This window comes from Diaphorina citri, unplaced genomic scaffold (genome assembly GCF_000475195.1).
Source record: "Diaphorina citri unplaced genomic scaffold, Diaci psyllid genome assembly version 1.1 scaffold1650, whole genome shotgun sequence".
Classification (NCBI taxonomy): Eukaryota; Metazoa; Arthropoda; class Insecta; order Hemiptera; family Psyllidae; genus Diaphorina; species Diaphorina citri.
The window spans coordinates 32,939-50,714 of record NW_007379076.1 but is presented as its reverse complement, the minus strand read 5'-3'; the positions used below and the strand labels follow the sequence as shown (position 1 = coordinate 50,714).

Sequence of the window (17,776 nt, the reverse complement as noted above, 5' to 3'; positions counted from 1 at the left end):
CCTCGGTGGTGTAGTGGTCAAGGCGCTCGCCTGGTAAACAGGAGGGCGTGGGTTCAATCCCAGCCGAGGTATGGAATTTTATCCTCATAAAATTTGAGAGTTTGACCACAATAATAGTAGTAGCCTACTTCTGGCTAGGGGCCGTTAAACAGAGAGAAGACTAGCGTCTGGCTGTGGGACTATAAACAGGGAGGAGAACAGCTAACCCTAACCAGCCTAGCAAGCTGGCAGTTCCTCAAAGGGTTCTCTCTGCTTTTAAAGACCAAGCACAAGTCCTCACGATGGTTGACTGCGGTTCAGGACGAGCCAGCCAATTTAACATAGCTAGAGATCATCACCCCGGTGTATAGCAGATACAAAAAGACATCTTTTCTTTATTCTGCTATCGCCATTCGGCGAAAGCTAAAGCCGCTACTACAACAACAAGGTACGATAGAGGGAACTGTAATGTAAAGACTGAGGTCGTTCCGAAATCGAAGAGAGGAAGACAGAATAGAATAGATACAGGGTTGCCCAACCGGTTGATCGCGACCAGCAGTTTGAACCGGGCAATATCATCTTACACACCCAATTACTCTACAACTTGTCTCTCATTGGGTAAGTTGATCACAAGACTGCTATTGAAAATTCAAGTCGATCTTCCTCTGAAAAGGTTGGGCACTAGGCACTAGGGGAACAGAATATACGTGGTTTATCCTGCTCGAATGAGACTAAAAAGTCCCTCTACCCTAGCAGTCTACTAGGTGCCGAGGGTGGGAGTCGGGTGGGAACCTTCATGCTGGACAGGTGGGAAGCTTAAACAAACCTCTCGCAAATTTTTTTCTGAAATTTATTTTCTTTATTTGGCTATTTCTTCCACATATTTTCTGACTTTTATTTTTATTTATTGCGTTTTCTTTCCTATTCCTTTTTTTCTAAATTTTGATTTTTCTTTCTAGCTAATGTGTCTACTATAATTAGAAAACTGGGATAATGTTCGTTCTCGGAACGGCTGGCTTTCTCCTATCCTGTCTTCCTTCTCTCTTCGATTTCGGAACGATAAGACCATAGCAGTTCCCTCTGTCAAACCTCTTTTTTTTAAAAAAGGTCTAGTTTATTTAATGGGTTTTGCATTTAGCGTATTTTATGTGCCGTCGACTATGTGTGTACACAGCTTTAGAGACAGACAGAAAATCATAGAATGGAGGAGTTGCAATTGGGAAAATATTTTTAATAAAAGGTCGATTCCTACGTAAAAAGTTGTGAAAAATCCAAATCTGAGGTCAAAACTCCGAAGTAGAAAACTGGAGGGAAAAATCACTGATAGACATTGGTGCTTTGAGCAATTCACACAAAATTCAATTGATTAAATAGGTATTGGATTTTATGTACTTCACCTTACATGATTATGATCTGGGGGACTTGCTTTAGACCGGGGTTTACCAAATCAGAATTGATATCAATCTAGGATTGAGCTAAAGTTCAATCCAGAATTGAAGCCAACTTCGTAAAACGCGGTCTTAAAATTACCACTTACCTAAACCTTGATTAGAATAGTAATACAGATTTCTTATTGCAATTCGAAAATAGAAAAATAGTTCATACTTAAAAAAATTACAAACTAAACACAGGTGACGCGAATTTTTCTTATGGAATTTTAACTAAGTTATCCGTAAAGGTATGTCCACACATAGTCGACCGGCCATCGATCGATGTCGACTGACACGTCCACACTGCCGCGTCAACATAGATTCACCTTGTCGATCGACTATGTTTGGACACACCTTAAAAATCCTGATCTGAAATTCTATAAATTCTCATTTACCTAATTTCAAGTCCAGGGTTTTACAAGAAAAATACACGTATGATAATATTATGATAAGTAATACAGATTTCTTATTGCAATTCGAAAATAGAAAAATAGTTCATACTTAAAAAAATTACAAACTAAACACAGGTGACGCGAATTATTCTTATGAAATTTCAACTAACTTATCCGTAAAGGTATGTCCACACATAGTCGACCGGCCATCGATCGATGTCGACTGACACATCCACACTGCCGCGTCAACATAGATTCACTTTGTCGATCGACTATGTTTGGACACACCTTGAAAATCCTGATCTGAAATTCTATAAATTCTCATTTACCTAATTTCAAGTCCAGGATTTTACAAGAAAAATACACGTATGATAATATGATATACAATCAATAGTCAAAAAGATGCATTGGTTTCGTTTTACACAAGGCTATCCACTTACTATCAGGTAGCCCTGACGACATGTCCATCTGACAGACGGATCTTTCCAGTCGGGAGGTCGCCGGTTCGAGTTTCGTCAATCACGAGCCGATCGTTTTCGTCTTCATCATCCTGGAAAAGAGAGAATGGATTTTATTTTTTAGTAACACCTTCTCCTTTCTTTCCCTTAAAAAAAAATAAACAATAATAAAAAAGGTACGATAGAGGGAACCGTAATGTAAAGACTGAGGTTGTTCCGAAATCGAAGACAGGAAGGCAGAATAGAATAGATACAGGGTTGCCCAACCGGTTGATCGCGACCAGCAGTTTGAACCGGGCAATATCATCTTACATACCCAATTACTCTACAACTTGTCTCTCATTGGGTAAGTTGATCACAAGACTGCTATCTTCCTCTGAAAAGGTTGGGCACTAGGGAAACAGAATATACGTGGTTTATCCTGCTCGAATGAGACTAAAAAGTCCCTCTACCCTAGCAGTCTAAACAAAGTCTCGTTTATTTTGCCAGCCTAGTTAGCTTAGTTGGTAGTGCGTGGGAGTACAAAAATTTAACCCAGCTTTTTACTCTACAAGAACTTTGAAGAGTAACCCGAAATGTATGGTGAAATTTATCCAATTTTACATTAACTCTTTTAAATAGACATCAGCCAGCCTAGTTAGCTTAGTTGGTAGTGCGTCTGCCTTGTAAACGCTAGGCCGCGGGTTCAATTCCCGCCCGGGCCGGATTTTATCCTGATGGGATAATGTTCGTTCTCGGAACGGCTGGTTTTCTCCTATCCTGTCTTCCTTCTCTCTTCAATTTCGGGACGATAAGACCATAGCAGTTACAGTTCCCTCTGTCAAACCTCTTTTTTAAAAAAAGGTCTAGTTTATTTAATGGGTTTTGTATTTAGCGTATTTTATGTGTGTGTCCACAAATAGTCGACCAGCCGTCGATCGATGTCGACTGAGTCCCCCACACTACCTCGACATTGATTCACCTCGTCGATCGAAGGCCGTCGACTATGTGTGTACACAGCTTTAGAGACAGACAGAAAATCATAGAATTAGGGTCGAATTTCTTAACAATACTATGCCTCTCATCAGATGGGCGAGAAGAGGCACAATACTCCCCATTTAGGTGCTGGGTCAACACGAGAACACCAGAAATTAACCCGTTGAATAATGAACTTACATTTTCTTTCTCCTCACTAATCGTCCCATTTTCTTCTTTATCACTCGTCTCCTTTCCACTGACTTCTCCATTCCTCTTCTCCTCCTCCTTCTCTTTCTTTTCCTCCATCTCCTTGTCCTCTGCTTTCTCTTCTTTATCACATGCGTCTGGGGTGTCTTTCGGTGTTTGATTGAGCTCAGATTTTTCCGTGACTAGAGGCAGTGAAGATTTCCCGTTTGCAACAACGAGGATTTTATCTGGAAATTCGGGGGGAAAAGTCCACAGTTAGAAAAGAAAGTTCTTCTGGTTAAGCCAACCCGGTTCGCTCCCAGGTTCGATTCCCACCCGGGGAGTTTCTTTGATTTTGAACGATATAAGACCTCAGTAGTTACAGTCGGTTAGCTGTCGACGGTGGGATTCGAACCCGGGACCTTCTGCATGGCAAGCAAGCGCGTTACCACTGGACCAACCGTGCCCCCAACTCCAGCAGTAGGCTACTATGTACTATTATTGTGGTCAAATTCTCAAATTATATTGAGGATAAAATGTCCATACCTCGGCTGGGATTGAACCCACGCCCTCCTGTTTACCAGGCGAGCGTCTTGACCACTACATCACCAAGGCAGTCTAGGCTATTTTTCCCTGTTTCCTTTTACCTATTGTCATCTTTTTAATTCCACCTTTAGATTGAATGAATGCTGCTTGGACTGCTATAGAACAAACAGAAGGTGGTGCATATGACCAAGAAGTTGACGAGCACCACTTAAATATAATAGATAGATAGATAGATAGATTTTGAATGCATTTTGTCTCACCTGTGCTGAATGGGTTTCATTGGGATTCTTGGACCGATAGTCGGCAATAATGGTTTGGACGTCCTTGATTCGACCTTGTCTTCCTTCAGCCAGGATGATCTCAGTGTTGGGACTAGGGGCGGGGGACTGAGCCAGCTGCGAGGTAGGCTTGGGGAGAATTAACCTGAGGAGAATATAGAATAGAATATGAAATTGAATTAAATTGTTTATATTTATTTTTCTTAAAAAACTATACATGGTTTCATTACCTAAGCTATTTCTCTAACTTTGGTGGGTTTGGGGAGAGCCGCCCATGTGGCCAAGAGGTCAAGAGACTCTCAACCTGGAGGTGCTGGGTTCGAATTCCGGCCAGGGCGGAAATTCTTTTTTTTTTTTTTTTTTTTAAGAGGTTTGACAGAGGGAAGAGATTGAGATTAAATTGTGCATAGAACGTCAAGAAAAGAAACACCATCGATAAATACGACTATACGTATTACGTAAGACCATTGACCATATCATGATTCATGTTGAAAAACTGAAATTTCTTGGCACTTAACTTTCGGGCACCAGAATGGTTTTTGGGTGTAAAATGAATAAGACCAGAGACCTAATGGTTGCTAATAACTTTAATAACAGTCGTAAGTCGTAAGGAACAATGCTATTAATTAATAAATGCATTGTTCTTCAATTATTACTTTGGTATACGTAATACATACGAGTGTAGAATAGTGTACATGAAGATATTAGACGATCAGGATAGACTATCTTCAATGACCAGTCAGGTAAACTGAGCAGTCAGGTGGTAACAGAATGTTTGCCAAATTTCATCAAAATCGGGCAACCATTTTATAAAAATCTGACAAACTGTTTAAGACGTTAGGGGGGAAAAAAAAAACTTGTAAAACGTAACGTAATGCACAAGAGCAAATCCTCTTCTGAATCTCCTGGAAATTCCTAGGCAAACTGCCTTCTCGTTACGTGAGCTCACGTGAGGGTAGTGTGTTTTTACCTTGAGGCCTTAAGTCGTAAGTAATACAGGTATCTAATATAAGTCGTTGTACAGTGGTAAATAGATACATAGCTAGCTTGACAACCAAGAGGTGTGATCCTGCGTGTAAATCCTATCCTTACTCTATTCGTCCTGCCCTGCGTATATTATGATATACAATCAATAGTCAAAAAGATGCATTGGTTTCGTTTTACACTAAGGCTAGCCACTTACTATCAGGTAGCCCTGACGACATGTCCATCTGACAGACGGATCTTTTCAGCTGTACCTGTCAAGTCTACCTGATAGTGTGTGTGCTCATCAGGTGTCAGGTCTACCTGAGTGTGAGTGGCTGACCTAAGGAGTAGTACAGGTTTTCTTTTGGAGGGTAGTGTGCCTACCTTGTGGTTTTCTTCTGGAGGGTAGTGTGCCTACCTTGTGGTTTTCTTCTGGAGGGTACACGCCTACCTTGTGGTTTTCTTCTGGAGGGTAGTGTGCCTACCTTGTTGTTTTCTTGTGGAGGGTAGTGTGCCTACCTTGTGGTTTTCTTGTGGAGGGTAGTGTGCCTACCTTGTGGTTTTCTTCTGGAGGGTAGTGTGCCTACCTTGTGGTTTTCTTCTGGAGGGTAGTGTGCCTACCTTGTGGTTTTCTTCTATCCTGTCTTCGTTTTCTTTTCCATTTCGGTACGATAAGATCTCCGTTGTTATAGTTCCCTCTATCAGACCTCTTGGGGGGGGGGAGGATAGAAAGTAAAACCCAAATTACCACAGTTAAAAGTAGAAACACACTACCCATCAAGTCACATCACGTGAACTCATGGGGAGTCAGAAAGATGTAGTCCCAAGTTTTCCCATAATATTGTAGGTGATCTCGTTCAGGACAGCCACACTAGTATCACGTCACGTGAGCTCACGTGACGTGATAGTAGTGTGTTTCTACCTTTCCTCTCTCTTACCTTCAAGCTGGCCACAATATCGTTCGAGCAGGGCTGGTTTCGCATTTTCTGTGCCCGCAGCATCGCGGACAGGTTGTTGCTCGCGCTGAAGCTCGGCGTAGCCTGGGGCATGGTCTGACCACCCCTGTTTCGTTCAGGGGCGGTAAGGAGGCGGGCGAGGGTGGGGGAGAAAGAGGTAGAGCGGGGGTTTTGCAGGTGAGGGGGGAGAGGGGAAGCTGGGTGGTGACTAGAGGGGGACGGCTGAGGCTGGGCCTGTTTCCCTGTGGACAGAAATAATGGTGTTTTAATATCGTTAAATGGGCTGTATTTTATGGTCTTTTAATATCGTTAATTAAATAAGTCGTATTTTATCTGACTTTTTTTTAGATTCAAGCAAGGAGATATGGATTTTCAACTTCAACACCCTGATTGCCAAAGCATTTTTCCATGTTTAGGTACCCACAGAAACCAATATATGAAAAAATCTCCCTTAACATGAGAGACAGGCTCTTTAATTCTTGGAATTTTTTCATAATAAAATGACAAAATTTCACGCATACTCAGAGGCCTTCTTTCAGATAACCATTAAAAATGAGTGGCCTGTGGCAGCAAGTGTGGACGTCCAAAACGGAATCTCTTTGGTTGAATTATGTTGAAACCCATTTAGGAGCTGGGTTGACACAAACATCCAGAAAGTAACCCGTTGAAATATTTGAACTTCATATACGAGTGTATATTACCCTTACGTTTTACTTTCTATTACCCTTACGTATAGGGAACCTATACAAGGTAATGAGAAAGTATTGCAATCGGTCCAAATTTTTTTCGATAGTATGTTCATGGGCATCGAACTCGAGACCTAAGAGACACACTACTTCCCATTTAGGTGCTGGGTCAACACGAGAACACCGGAAAGTAACCCGTTGAAATATTTGCAATCGAAAAACAAGTACAAATTTTTGTCGATGGTAGGATTCGAACCCGGGACCTTCTGCATGGCAAGCAAGCGCGTTACCACTGGACCAACCGTGCCCCCGTGGTTATTGTCTGAATATTTGTAGAGGGGTTTCTAAAGGAAGATACAAAGATGGAGTATAGATTAATCTGTACTGGGAGTTTGGACCTCACCTTGGACATTATTCAAATAGTTAAGCTGCACATCCAACTGTTGTTGCTGACTTCCACCACCTCCAGCCCCCGTGGTTATTGTCTGAATATTTGTAGAGGGGTTTCTAAAGGAAGATACAAAGATGGAGTATAGATTAATCTGTACTGGGAGTTAGGACCTCACAATCAATCAATCCATAATCGTTCCATCATGGGACGGGTCGATTTACGAAGCCTCTCCACCAATTTCGATCATTGTATCTCTGCTCCCTCTCGATGTCGTTCCAATTTCCTTGTTTTCTTTGAATATCAGCTCTGATGACATCACTATATCGGTATCTCGGTCTTCCTCTTGGTCTCATACCTTCCATTCTCAAATTCTCATCTCATACATTTTCTTTGGTAGTCTCTCACTGTTCATTCTTTTCATATGTCCATACCACCTAAGTGTTCCTTTTCTCATTCTCTCCTCTAAACTCTCCATCTGTAGCATTCTTGGGACCTCACCTTGGACATTATTCAAATAGTTGAGCTGCACATCCAACTGTTGCTGCTGACTTCCACCTCCTGGGTTGACACGAACATCCAGAAAGTAACCCGTTGAAATATTTGAACTTCATATACGAGTGTATTTTTACTTTCTATTACCCTTACGTATAGGGAACCTATACAAGGTAATGAGAAAGTATGGCAATCGGTCCAAATTTTTTTCGATAGTATGTTCATGGGCATTGAACCCAAGGCGATTTTGTCGGGGAGTGCTTTAATTTTTAACAGGTCACGTCGCGCGACAAATGTTGCAAGTGAAAACAGGTGACGTCGCGCGACATGATTTTGTCGCACGACAGAGGTCGCGTTGGTGGAAATCCACCTTAACAATTATTCTATATTATTTCTGCACGAGAAAATTATTCTCTAGTCTGTACCAAATACATAAGACCTTGTTTAGACTGCGGGAGTAAAGGGACTTTTTAGGCTCATTCGAGCAGGATAAAAAAGGTATATGCTATTCGATCACACGACGCGACGTAAATACCAGCCTAGTTAGCTTCGTTGGTAGAACTTTAGCGTTGTGAGCGCTAGGCCGCGGGTTCGATTCCCCCCGGGGCGGATTTTATCCTGAACGGATAATGTTCGTTCTCGGAACGGCTGGCTTTCTCCTATCCTGTCTTTCTTCTCTCTTCGATTTCGGGACCATTAGACCTTGGCGGTTACAGTTCCCTCTATCAACACTGGTAATGCCGTCACTGGTCACTGCTCGAATGTCCTCACGAGGCTGAGTGCACCCCGAACTCCAAGCATACAGCCGGAAAAAAAACTTGGACCCCGCCGGGAATCGAACCCAGGACCTCCAGAACCTAGTGTGATACCCACTCGGGCACGGAGGTTACTCTATTTATTTATTAGAGCATAACTACACCACGCGAGCGCCTTGACCACTACACCACCGAGATAGGTTGACCACTACACCACCGAGATAGGTTGACCACTACACCACCGAGATAGGTTGACCACTACACCACCGAGATAGGTTGGCTTTTCTATGACAATTTTCTAAAAATTTCGAGATCATTTTGGCACCCCTAACTTTAAAAACAGACGAATACTATTTACACAAATTTACAAAGCATTTACAGGTCCTTACTTGAGTAATATTTTACATCAGTAGAGACCCGACTTAAGTAAAGGTCTTTCTTATGTCATTTTTGATTCAAGTAATAACAACCTCCATGCCCGAATGGGTAACTAGGTTTGCACGGCGAAGGTCCCGGGTTCCATTCCCGGCAAGTTTCACAAAATAAATAACCATTTCTTTTGTTTTCATGAGGGATTTCCTGTCAATACTCATGAGGGAAAACATATACCTCCTTCAAATGCAGGTAACTTTTGAGGGATTTTTTGCATAGACTTCGTGGGGAAAGTTTGTATACAGCCGGAAAAAGGGATGCGGGGTAACTTTAGAGGGATTTTTTTTGGAATTCGTGGGAAAAGTTTGCTGGGATATTATCTACACGTGAAAGGGAGGAAGAATTTCCTTACATGGTCGGGATGTTATCCTCACAGTCTGAGAGATGGCGGGTTCGATTCCCCTGCAGTGGTTGATATTTAGCCGGAACACACGTCCGAATGTTCTTCCCAAGCGGCCACCTAGAACAAAAATACAAAGAAACTATTAATACAATACGAAAAAATATTTGTTTATTTTTTGTAGAGATTTGATAGAGGGAACTGTAACTACTGAGATCTTATCGTCCCGAAATCGAAGAGAGAAGGAAGACAGGATAGGAGAAAGCCAGCCGTTCCGAACACAAAGATTGGTTCACAATAGACTGAAGAGCTAAGGTCTGTTTATGGAAACAACTTCACACTTTGCAAAATTAGCGTGGAGGGTAATTGGGCCTTGTGACCACCAGGTCGCGGGTTCTTGGAACGGCTGACTTTCTTCTATATTCTCCTCTCTTCGATTTGGGGACGAAATAACATCCGTTCCCTGTTAAAAAAGAACTTTGTAGGTTTGGAACACATCACATGCCTTCAGACACACTCTATTTGTCAAGAGTCTAGGTTTACCTTGCCCTTGGGATTAATTTTATTTAAATAAACCATTTGCTGATGAAAATTTGTAATGAAACAATAAGTTTAGGTATTGAAACTTGTATCTTTCTAAAGGAAGATACAAAGATGGAGTATAGATTAATCTGTACTGGGAGTTTGGACCTCACCTTGGACATTATTCAAATAGTTGAGCTGCACATCCAACTGTTGCTGCTGCTGACTTCCACCTCCTCCTCCATTTCTCACTTGTCCTCCTCCAGAACCAAGTGCTAGGTTCGCCATCGAGAGTAGCGACGGATTCGCGTACCGGGCCGCTGAGAGGGCATCGTTAGGGGCGCTACTCGAGCTGGAGCCGCTACTGTGGTTGGAACCCCGGGAGGAGTTTGTGGAGGAGCGACGGCCCCGGATTTTGGGCACCTGTGAAGAAAAGGAGATGATAATAATAGTGCTTACTTATACTGCTCGCATAGGACTGAAAAGTACCAGTAGGCTACTATGTACTATTATGGTTAAATTCTCAAATTGCTACTGTGGTTGGAACCCCGGGAGGAGTTTGTGGAGGAGCGACGGCCCCGGATTTTGGGCACCTGTGAAGAAAAGGAGATGATAATACTAATAGTGCTTACTTATACTGCTCGCATAGGACTGAAAAGTCCCTTTACTCCAGCAGTAGGCTACTACTATTATTGTGGTCAAATTCTCAAATTATAATGAGGATAAAATTTCCATACCTCGGCTGGGATTGAACCCACGCCCTCCTGTTTACCAGGCGAGCGTCTTGACCACTACATCACCGAGGCAGTCTAGGCTATTGTTCCCTCTTTCCTTTTACCTTTTAATAATAATAGACTCTTGAGTGGAAGGTAACCACTAGGCGAGGTTAACGCCGGAGGCGTTTTCTACCACCTAACCCTTAGAGCTCCATTATTGTGTGGTCAAAATCTCAAATAAATGAGGATAAAATTCCATGCCTCGGCTGGGATCGAACCCACGCCCTCCTGTTTACCAGGCGATTCCATCTTTAGATTGAATGAATGCTGCTTGGACTGCTATAGAACAAACAGAAGGTGGTGCATATGACCAAGAAGTTGACGAGCACCACTTAAATATAATAGATAGATAGATAGATAGATTTTGAATGCATTTTGTCTCACCTGTGCTGAATGGGTTTCATTGGGATTCTTGGACCGATAGTCGGCAATAATGGTTTGGACGTCCTTGATTCGACCTTGTCTTCCTTCAGCCAGGATGATCTCAGTGTTGGGACTAGGGGCGGGGGACTGAGCCAGCTGCGAGGTGGGCTTGGGGAGAATTAACCTGCGAAGAATATAGAATAGAGTATGAAATTGAACTGAATTGTTTATATTTATATTTCTTAAAAAACTATACATGGTTTCATCCCCTAAGCTATTTCTCTAACTTTGGTGGGTTTGGGGAGAGCCGCCTTTGTGGCCAAGAGGTCAAGATCACTGACTCTCAACCCGGACGTGCTGGGTTCGAATTCCGGCCAGGGCGGAAATTCCCAACCAGACTTTTCCGTTCTTAGATAGGCATGGATGTAAAGGAATGTGCCTTGAAGTAATGCGAAAGCGGTACCGAGGTATTTTCTTTTAGTTCTTATCGAATGGAAGGAATATCCTACCTAGGTACCTATAAGAATTTATTATAAAAGGGAGACACAGGGACAGCTGAATATGAGTTTTCACGAAAGCTCCACAAACTTTTTTTGGGGAACGTTGAATCTAAATTTTTTTTTTTTTTTTTTTTTTTTTTTAATTTTCATATTAATTTTAATTAATTTTAATTTGTTTTACCAAGTGTTGTGTATATTCCTTAAACGTTACCAAGTTTTTAATATTAAAGATATCCATTTTAGAACCACTAAAGAATGCAAAGAAGACGTAATCTAATGTAGACACCTAGGTAATATCAAAATGAGTATTTTTACTTTCTATTACTACAGTTATAGCGAAACTATACTAGTAAGGTAATGAGAAAGTATTGCAATCAGTATACATTTTCAAAATCGGGAAATGAACTGTTTAATGTAAATGTTACACAGGAACTATTTTTTCCCCATCAGGAAAATTTTCGGTAGACGCCCACAGTAAAATAAGGATCCAATTATCCAAAGTAGGATTATACCTTGGCATTTTGACCTACTAAAACCCCACTCCCCTCTCTCTACATGCATAGCTCAATATGAAATTCACTGCAAGTACCTTCCCCCTTCCTTGGTATTGTTAAGCACATTTTCAATCTTCATTTTCCGCGCCAGACGTTCCCACATTTCTTCCTTCAACTTCTTCAGTCTCAATATCGAGTTCCACTCGAGTTCTTTCGCCTGGGCCAATTCGCTAAGAACGTGGATCTCTTTCAAAAAGTGATGAAATCCCCCCCCCCAAAAAAAAACGTACGCGTTGAAAAAGTTCTGCCAAGTTTTCCCCACTCACCTTGGTATTATTGAGCACATTCTCAATCTTCATTTTCCGTGCGAGGCGCTCCCACATTTCCTCCTTCAACTTTTTCAGTCTCAATATCGAGTTCCACTCTAGTTCTTTGGCCTGTGCTAGTTCGCTCAGGACATGAATCTCCTTCTTCAACTTGGCGTAATTGGCTGTCATTTCGACGACGGACTTGGACGCCGAGTCGACGAAATCTCGCACCAGACGCTCTCGCTCGTCTTCCTCACCTGGGAAAGAAAGAGGAAGTAAAGTCAGTTAATTTTACGTTTTTCAATAAGATACACAAACATTTCATGAAATATTGAAAAGTTGGGTAACTTTTAGGAATATGCACAACACTTGGTAAAACAACGTAAAATAAATAGGAGAAAATGACAATTTGCTTTTTAGAGCGTCTGCCTCGTAAGCGCTAGACCGCGAGTTCGATTCCCGCCCGGGCCGCCTTTTATCCTGAACTAACAAAGTTCGTTCTCGGAGCGCCAGGCTGTCCCCTATTCTGTCCTAATCTCTTCGATTTTGGGACGAAAAGACCCCCGTTGTTAGAATAGAATATACCTGTTTTTACTGCAAGAATGAGACTGAAAAGTCCTTTCACTCCCACAGTCTACAAAAGGTCTTATGTATTTGGTATCGAATAGAATAGAATATACCCTGTTTATAATTCCAAATTAGACTGAAAAGTCCCTTTACTCCCACAGTCTAGATAAGGTCTTATGTATTTGGTACAGAATAGGTGTAAATTCTAGACAAGGTCTTATGTATTTGGTTTCGCACCAGACGCTCTCGCTCGTCTTCCTCACCTGGGAAAGAAAGAGGAAGTAAAATCAATTAATTTTACGTTTTTCAATAAGATACACAAACATTTCATGAAATATTGAAAAATTGGGTAACTTTTAGGAATATGCCCAACACTTGGTAAAACAACGTAAAATAAATAGGAGAAAATGATGACAATTTGCTTTTTAGAGCGTCTGCCTCGTAAGCGCTAGGCCGCGAGTTCGATTCCCGCCCGGGCCGCCTTTTATCCTGAACTAACAAGGTTCGTTCTCGGAGCGCCTGGCTGTCCCCTATTCTGTCCTAATCTCTTCGATTTCGGAACGAAAAGACCCCCGTTGTTAGAATAGAATAGAATATACCCTGTTTTTACTGCAAGAATGAGACTGAAAAGTCCTTTCACTCTCACAGTCTAAAAAAGGTCTTATGTATTTGGTACCGAATAGAATAGAATATACCCTGTTTATAATTCCAAAATGAGACTGAAAAGTCCCTTTACTCCCACAGTCTAGACAAGGTCTTATGTATTTGGTACAGAATAGGTGTAAATTCTAGACAAGGTGTTATGTATTTGGCACCCGGGCCGCCTTTTATCCTGAACTAACAAGGTTCGTTCTCGGAGCGCCTGGCTGTCCCCTATTCTGTCCTAATCTCTTCGATTTCGGGACGAAAAGACCCCCGTTGTTAGAATAGAATAGAATAGAATAATATACCCTGTTTTTACTGCAAGAATGAGACTGAAAAGTCCTTTCACTCCCACAGTCTAAAAAAGGTCTTATGTATTTGGTACCGAATAGAATATACCCTGTTTATAATTCCAAAATGAGACTGAAAAGTCCCTTTACTCCCTCACACAGTCTAGACAAGGTCTTATGTATTTGGTACAGAATAGGGGTAAATTATAAACATTTTCACTCACCTTCTATAGGGTCCACCAGGTCCACATCAAACTGTTCCGTCACCAGGTCTTCCTCACTCAGGTGCGCCCTCTTACTCTCCCTCTCCATCTCCCCTCTACTCTCTCCCACCCCTCCATCTTCCCCTCCTCCGCCTTCCGAAGACAGACTCCTCTTCAGCTCTCGACTCCTCAGTCGCGGAGCGGCAACCTCCCCGGAGCTCTTCGTGATGGTGATTTCCCCATCCGTGCACTTGGCCAGCATGAGCTCCGCCTCGGACACTTTTTCCCCGTCTAGGGCATCGTCTGAATCGCCGGGCGCAGCACCACTTCCCCGGCCAGCCAGCGGGGCTTCGCTGGCCTTCCTGCCCGCGAGAGAGTCGCTTTCCGCGCTGGCGGTAGGCCTGCCCGGGTTGACCGAATCTTCCGCGGCGAACGGGGACCCTTTCGCACAGAACTTGGCGCTTCCGCTACTCCCGCTGCTGAGTCGCCGAAGCTTCCCGTCGCTCGCGGCGCTGACTAGAGGCGTCTTGCAGATGGTAATTTCCGTGTTGTTCGCTAGCATGATTTCGCTCAGGTCTTGGCTCTTTTTGTATTCAGGGCTTTTGTCTTCGGCTTTGGGAGGTTCTTCGACGGGGAACACCTTTGGTCGTCCGTTCACTGTGAGGACACCTTCTTTTTCGTCCAGTATGTCCTCCGAGTCGCTTTCCAGAGGGTCCTGCTCAGAGTCTTTATCGGTGGCTTCAGGAGCATCAGGACTTTTATCTTCATTGGCAGTATGTCCTCCGAGTCGCTTTCCAGAGGGTCCTGCTCGGAGTCTTTATCGGTGGCTTCAGGAGCATCAGGACTTTTATCTTCATTGACAGTATGTCCTCCGAGTCGCTTTCCAGAGGGTCCTGCTCGGAGTCTTTATCGGTGGCTTCAGGAGCATCAGGACTTTTATCTTCATTGGCATATTCCGTCTTCCCATCTTCGACAAGACCTTCTACGTCAGCTTTCCCGCCTTCTTTTCCGTCAGAATTTTCAGTCTTGCTTGTAGCTTCTTTCGGATTTACTTTTTCAGCCTTTTCAATCTCATCGCTTTGCGCTCCTTTCGGGGTTACTTTCTCTTTAACTCTCTCTTCTTTTTCTGTGTCTTTTTCGTTTTCTTTGGATTCTGCTGGAGAGTTTTCTGTAGTGCCTTTTTTGGGGGATTTCTCTGCGGACTTCCTTCGTCCAGGTTTGTCAACTTCTTTGTGAGGTTTGTCCGCTTCCTTGTGAGGTTTGTCCGTTTCCGTATGGGTACTGTCAGTATCTTCGCTATGGGGTTTGTCATCTTGGTTTGTTTTGGAGTTCGCTGATTTGGTTTCTTTGTCTTCTGCTAGTGAGCTGTCGATTGACGGAGATTTAGCTGTGTCCTGAAAAAGCAAAAGGAGAAAGGGATTTATTGTAAGTTATGTTTAAAGGATAATATTGCCCTAGGCAATAATTTCGCCCTTTGTAATTTCATGTTTGTTTGTTTGTTTGTTTGTTGTTGTTGTTGTTGTCGTTGTTTTTTTTTACGTTTTATCATCACTCAGGAACAACCAATAAAGAGTTTAGGTGGATAGTTTGTCACTGAATGTAAAACCTCCCTCACTAAAAACCTTAGTCGTTATATTCGTACAAGCTAACCCGTTCTTGAGGGTTGTTTGCCCTTTCACCTATGCCTCGGAGTGGGCTTATTAACAGTTATACAGTGACATTAGATCCTTGAAAGAAAATTCAAGTCTCTAGCTCTTACCGTTCTCGAGATATTTTGTTTACAGACAGACAGACACACACTCGGACCAATGGTTTCTGCTAGTGAGCTGTCGATTGACGGAGATTTAGCTGTGTCCTGAAAAAGCAAAAGGAGAAAGGGATTTATTGTAAGTTATGTTTAAGGGATAATATTGCCCTAGGCAATAATTTCGCCCTTTCATGTTTGTTTGTTGTTGTTGTTGTTGTTGTTTTTTTTTATACGTTTTACGTTTTATTATCACTCAGGAACAATCAATAAAGAGTTTAGGTGGATAGTTTGTCACTGAATGTAAAACCTCCTTCACCAAAAACCTTAGTCGTTGTATTCATAGAAGCTAACCCATTCTTGAGGGCTCTTTGCCCCTACACCTATGCCTCGGGGTGGGCTTTTTGTGTTAACAGTTATACAGTGACATTAGACCCTTGAAAGAAAACTCAAGTCTCTAGCTTATATGTATAATAAATGGCGAAGTGATGTAAGGTAACGTTTGAAAAACAACAACATATCATCATGGCAAGTGAAGTACGAGCGTCTTCTCTAATGGGAGAAGTACGTTGGGAGCCAGTTCAATTCAATTCAATTCAAACAGAAATTTCAATTCAATTCATGGGGAGCCAGCACAATGAATGCACCAGTTACCAATGGTTCACTGAATTTAAGCAAGGTTGGTATCCGTATGGGTGACCAATTGCGTGCTGCTGCCTTTTCAGACTGGGTGAGGTTCGTGTGAAGAGGCGAATAGTTTGTCACCAAACGTGGGGTAAAACCTTCCCCGTCACAAAAAACCAGTTAGACGACATTAAACCCAAAGGAAAATTAATTCATGGGGACTTATTATTGACGGCAAGCGGAAGAGACTTTTTTTTAATTTTAAAAGATGACTGTTTCACCGCCGTTTTTGAAACTGACCATCGAAAATTTGACCCGATTACATTACTTTCCTTCCTATAGGATAAGGAAAGTAAAAAAATCAATGAACTTACATTTTCTTTCTCCTCACTAATCGTCCCATTTTCTTCTTTATCACTCGTCTCCTTTCCACTGACTTCTCCATTCCTCTCCTCCTCCTCCTCCTCCTCCTCCTCCTTCTCTTCCTCCATCTCCACATCTTCCTTGTCCTCTGCTTTCTCTTCTTTATCACATCCGTCTGGGGTGTCTTTCGGGCAACACGAGAACACCAGGAAGTAACCCGTTGAAATATTTGCAATCGAAAAACGAGTACAAATTTTTGTCGATGGTGGGATTCGAACCCAAAACCTTCTAGACTTCAGTCCAATAAAGCCTTTCACGAAATCACTGAAGGACATACCTACAAAGTATTTTACTGACAATTAAATGAGAATAATCATATCTGCCGTGCAATTCTCTTCTTGAACAAATCCCTTTAATTTACAAGTGCACATTTAATTTTTTACTTCAATAGGCGAGAGTACATCAGAATTTCTCAAATATTCAAAAAAACTGACATCTCTGCTTTTATACAGTATAGACAAATACAGCAGGCAAAATTTGTAAGAAGGGGACACCGTTGGTATTTATCTGACAAGGATAAGCGCAATATAGTTAGGGACACGAGGGGGTCAAGAACCTAGAGACCCTGGCTATCTAGTCTCCGACCACTACCACTCACACAGTTATCTCAAGACTGGTATCAGTACCACGCAGAAAGTTCATTGGTGTCGTACTAACTTGTACTTTATTATGTTATTTATGTTTTTACGTGCGTTTTAAGGCCAGTTCCCACTTGTCGTGAGTTTCATCCGATTTTTTTCCGAATGTCCTGTAGGCAATGCAATTTAAATGAGAGTTCCCACTTACACACGACACGATTTTTTTCCGAACGACAAGTGGGATTGCGGGTCTTTGCTTTCATATAGGCAGTTCGTCTAAGGGCCGATTCCTCGAAATGAGTTTAAACTTTGATTAAGTTTTAATCTCGGTTTAAGCAATCTAATTGGCTATTTTTTTAGAATTAATCCGAGAGTTAAACCGAGTTTAAACTCACTTTGTGAACCCCGGCCTAATAAAACATCAAAGATTGTTTCTCTTTTGAGCCCATATAATTCAAATCCAATTTACACTGCTGAGAGTGCTGGGGTAAAGGGACT

The 17,776-nt window shown here is 42.2% G+C and overlaps 1 protein-coding gene across 1 annotated transcript; it reads right to left on the bottom strand.

Moving 5' to 3' along the window:
* Positions 1–7,455: 7,455 nt before the first annotated feature.
* LOC103516720 (DNA ligase 1) lies at positions 7,456–16,826 on the bottom strand. Its single transcript, XM_026829034.1, has 8 exons — positions 16,652–16,826; positions 14,776–15,303; positions 13,931–14,597; positions 12,226–12,464; positions 11,995–12,116; positions 10,927–11,089; positions 9,999–10,189; positions 7,456–7,785 (listed from the first exon to the last, which is right to left on the bottom strand). The coding sequence occupies exons 1-8, from the start codon at positions 16,766–16,768 to the stop codon at positions 7,590–7,592; spliced, it is 2,223 nt and encodes a 740-aa protein (XP_026684835.1). The 5' UTR covers positions 16,769–16,826; the 3' UTR covers positions 7,456–7,589.
* Between the last annotated feature and the right edge of the window lie 950 nt (positions 16,827–17,776).

Excerpts from the sequence above, each read along its gene's own strand:
- LOC103516720 (XM_026829034.1), bottom strand. The coding sequence starts at position 16,768 with ATGGAGGAAGAGAAGGAGGAGGAGGAGGAGGAGGAGGAGGAGAGGAAT. Across the intron at positions 15,304-16,651 it reads TTAGTGAGGAGAAAGAAAAT|GACACAGCTAAATCTCCGTC; the intron begins GTAAGTTCATTG and ends TTGCTTTTTCAG. Across the intron at positions 7,786-9,998 it reads GTGAGAAATGGAGGAGGAGG|AGGAGGTGGAAGTCAGCAGC; the intron begins TGGAAGTCAGCA and ends TCGTGTCAACCC.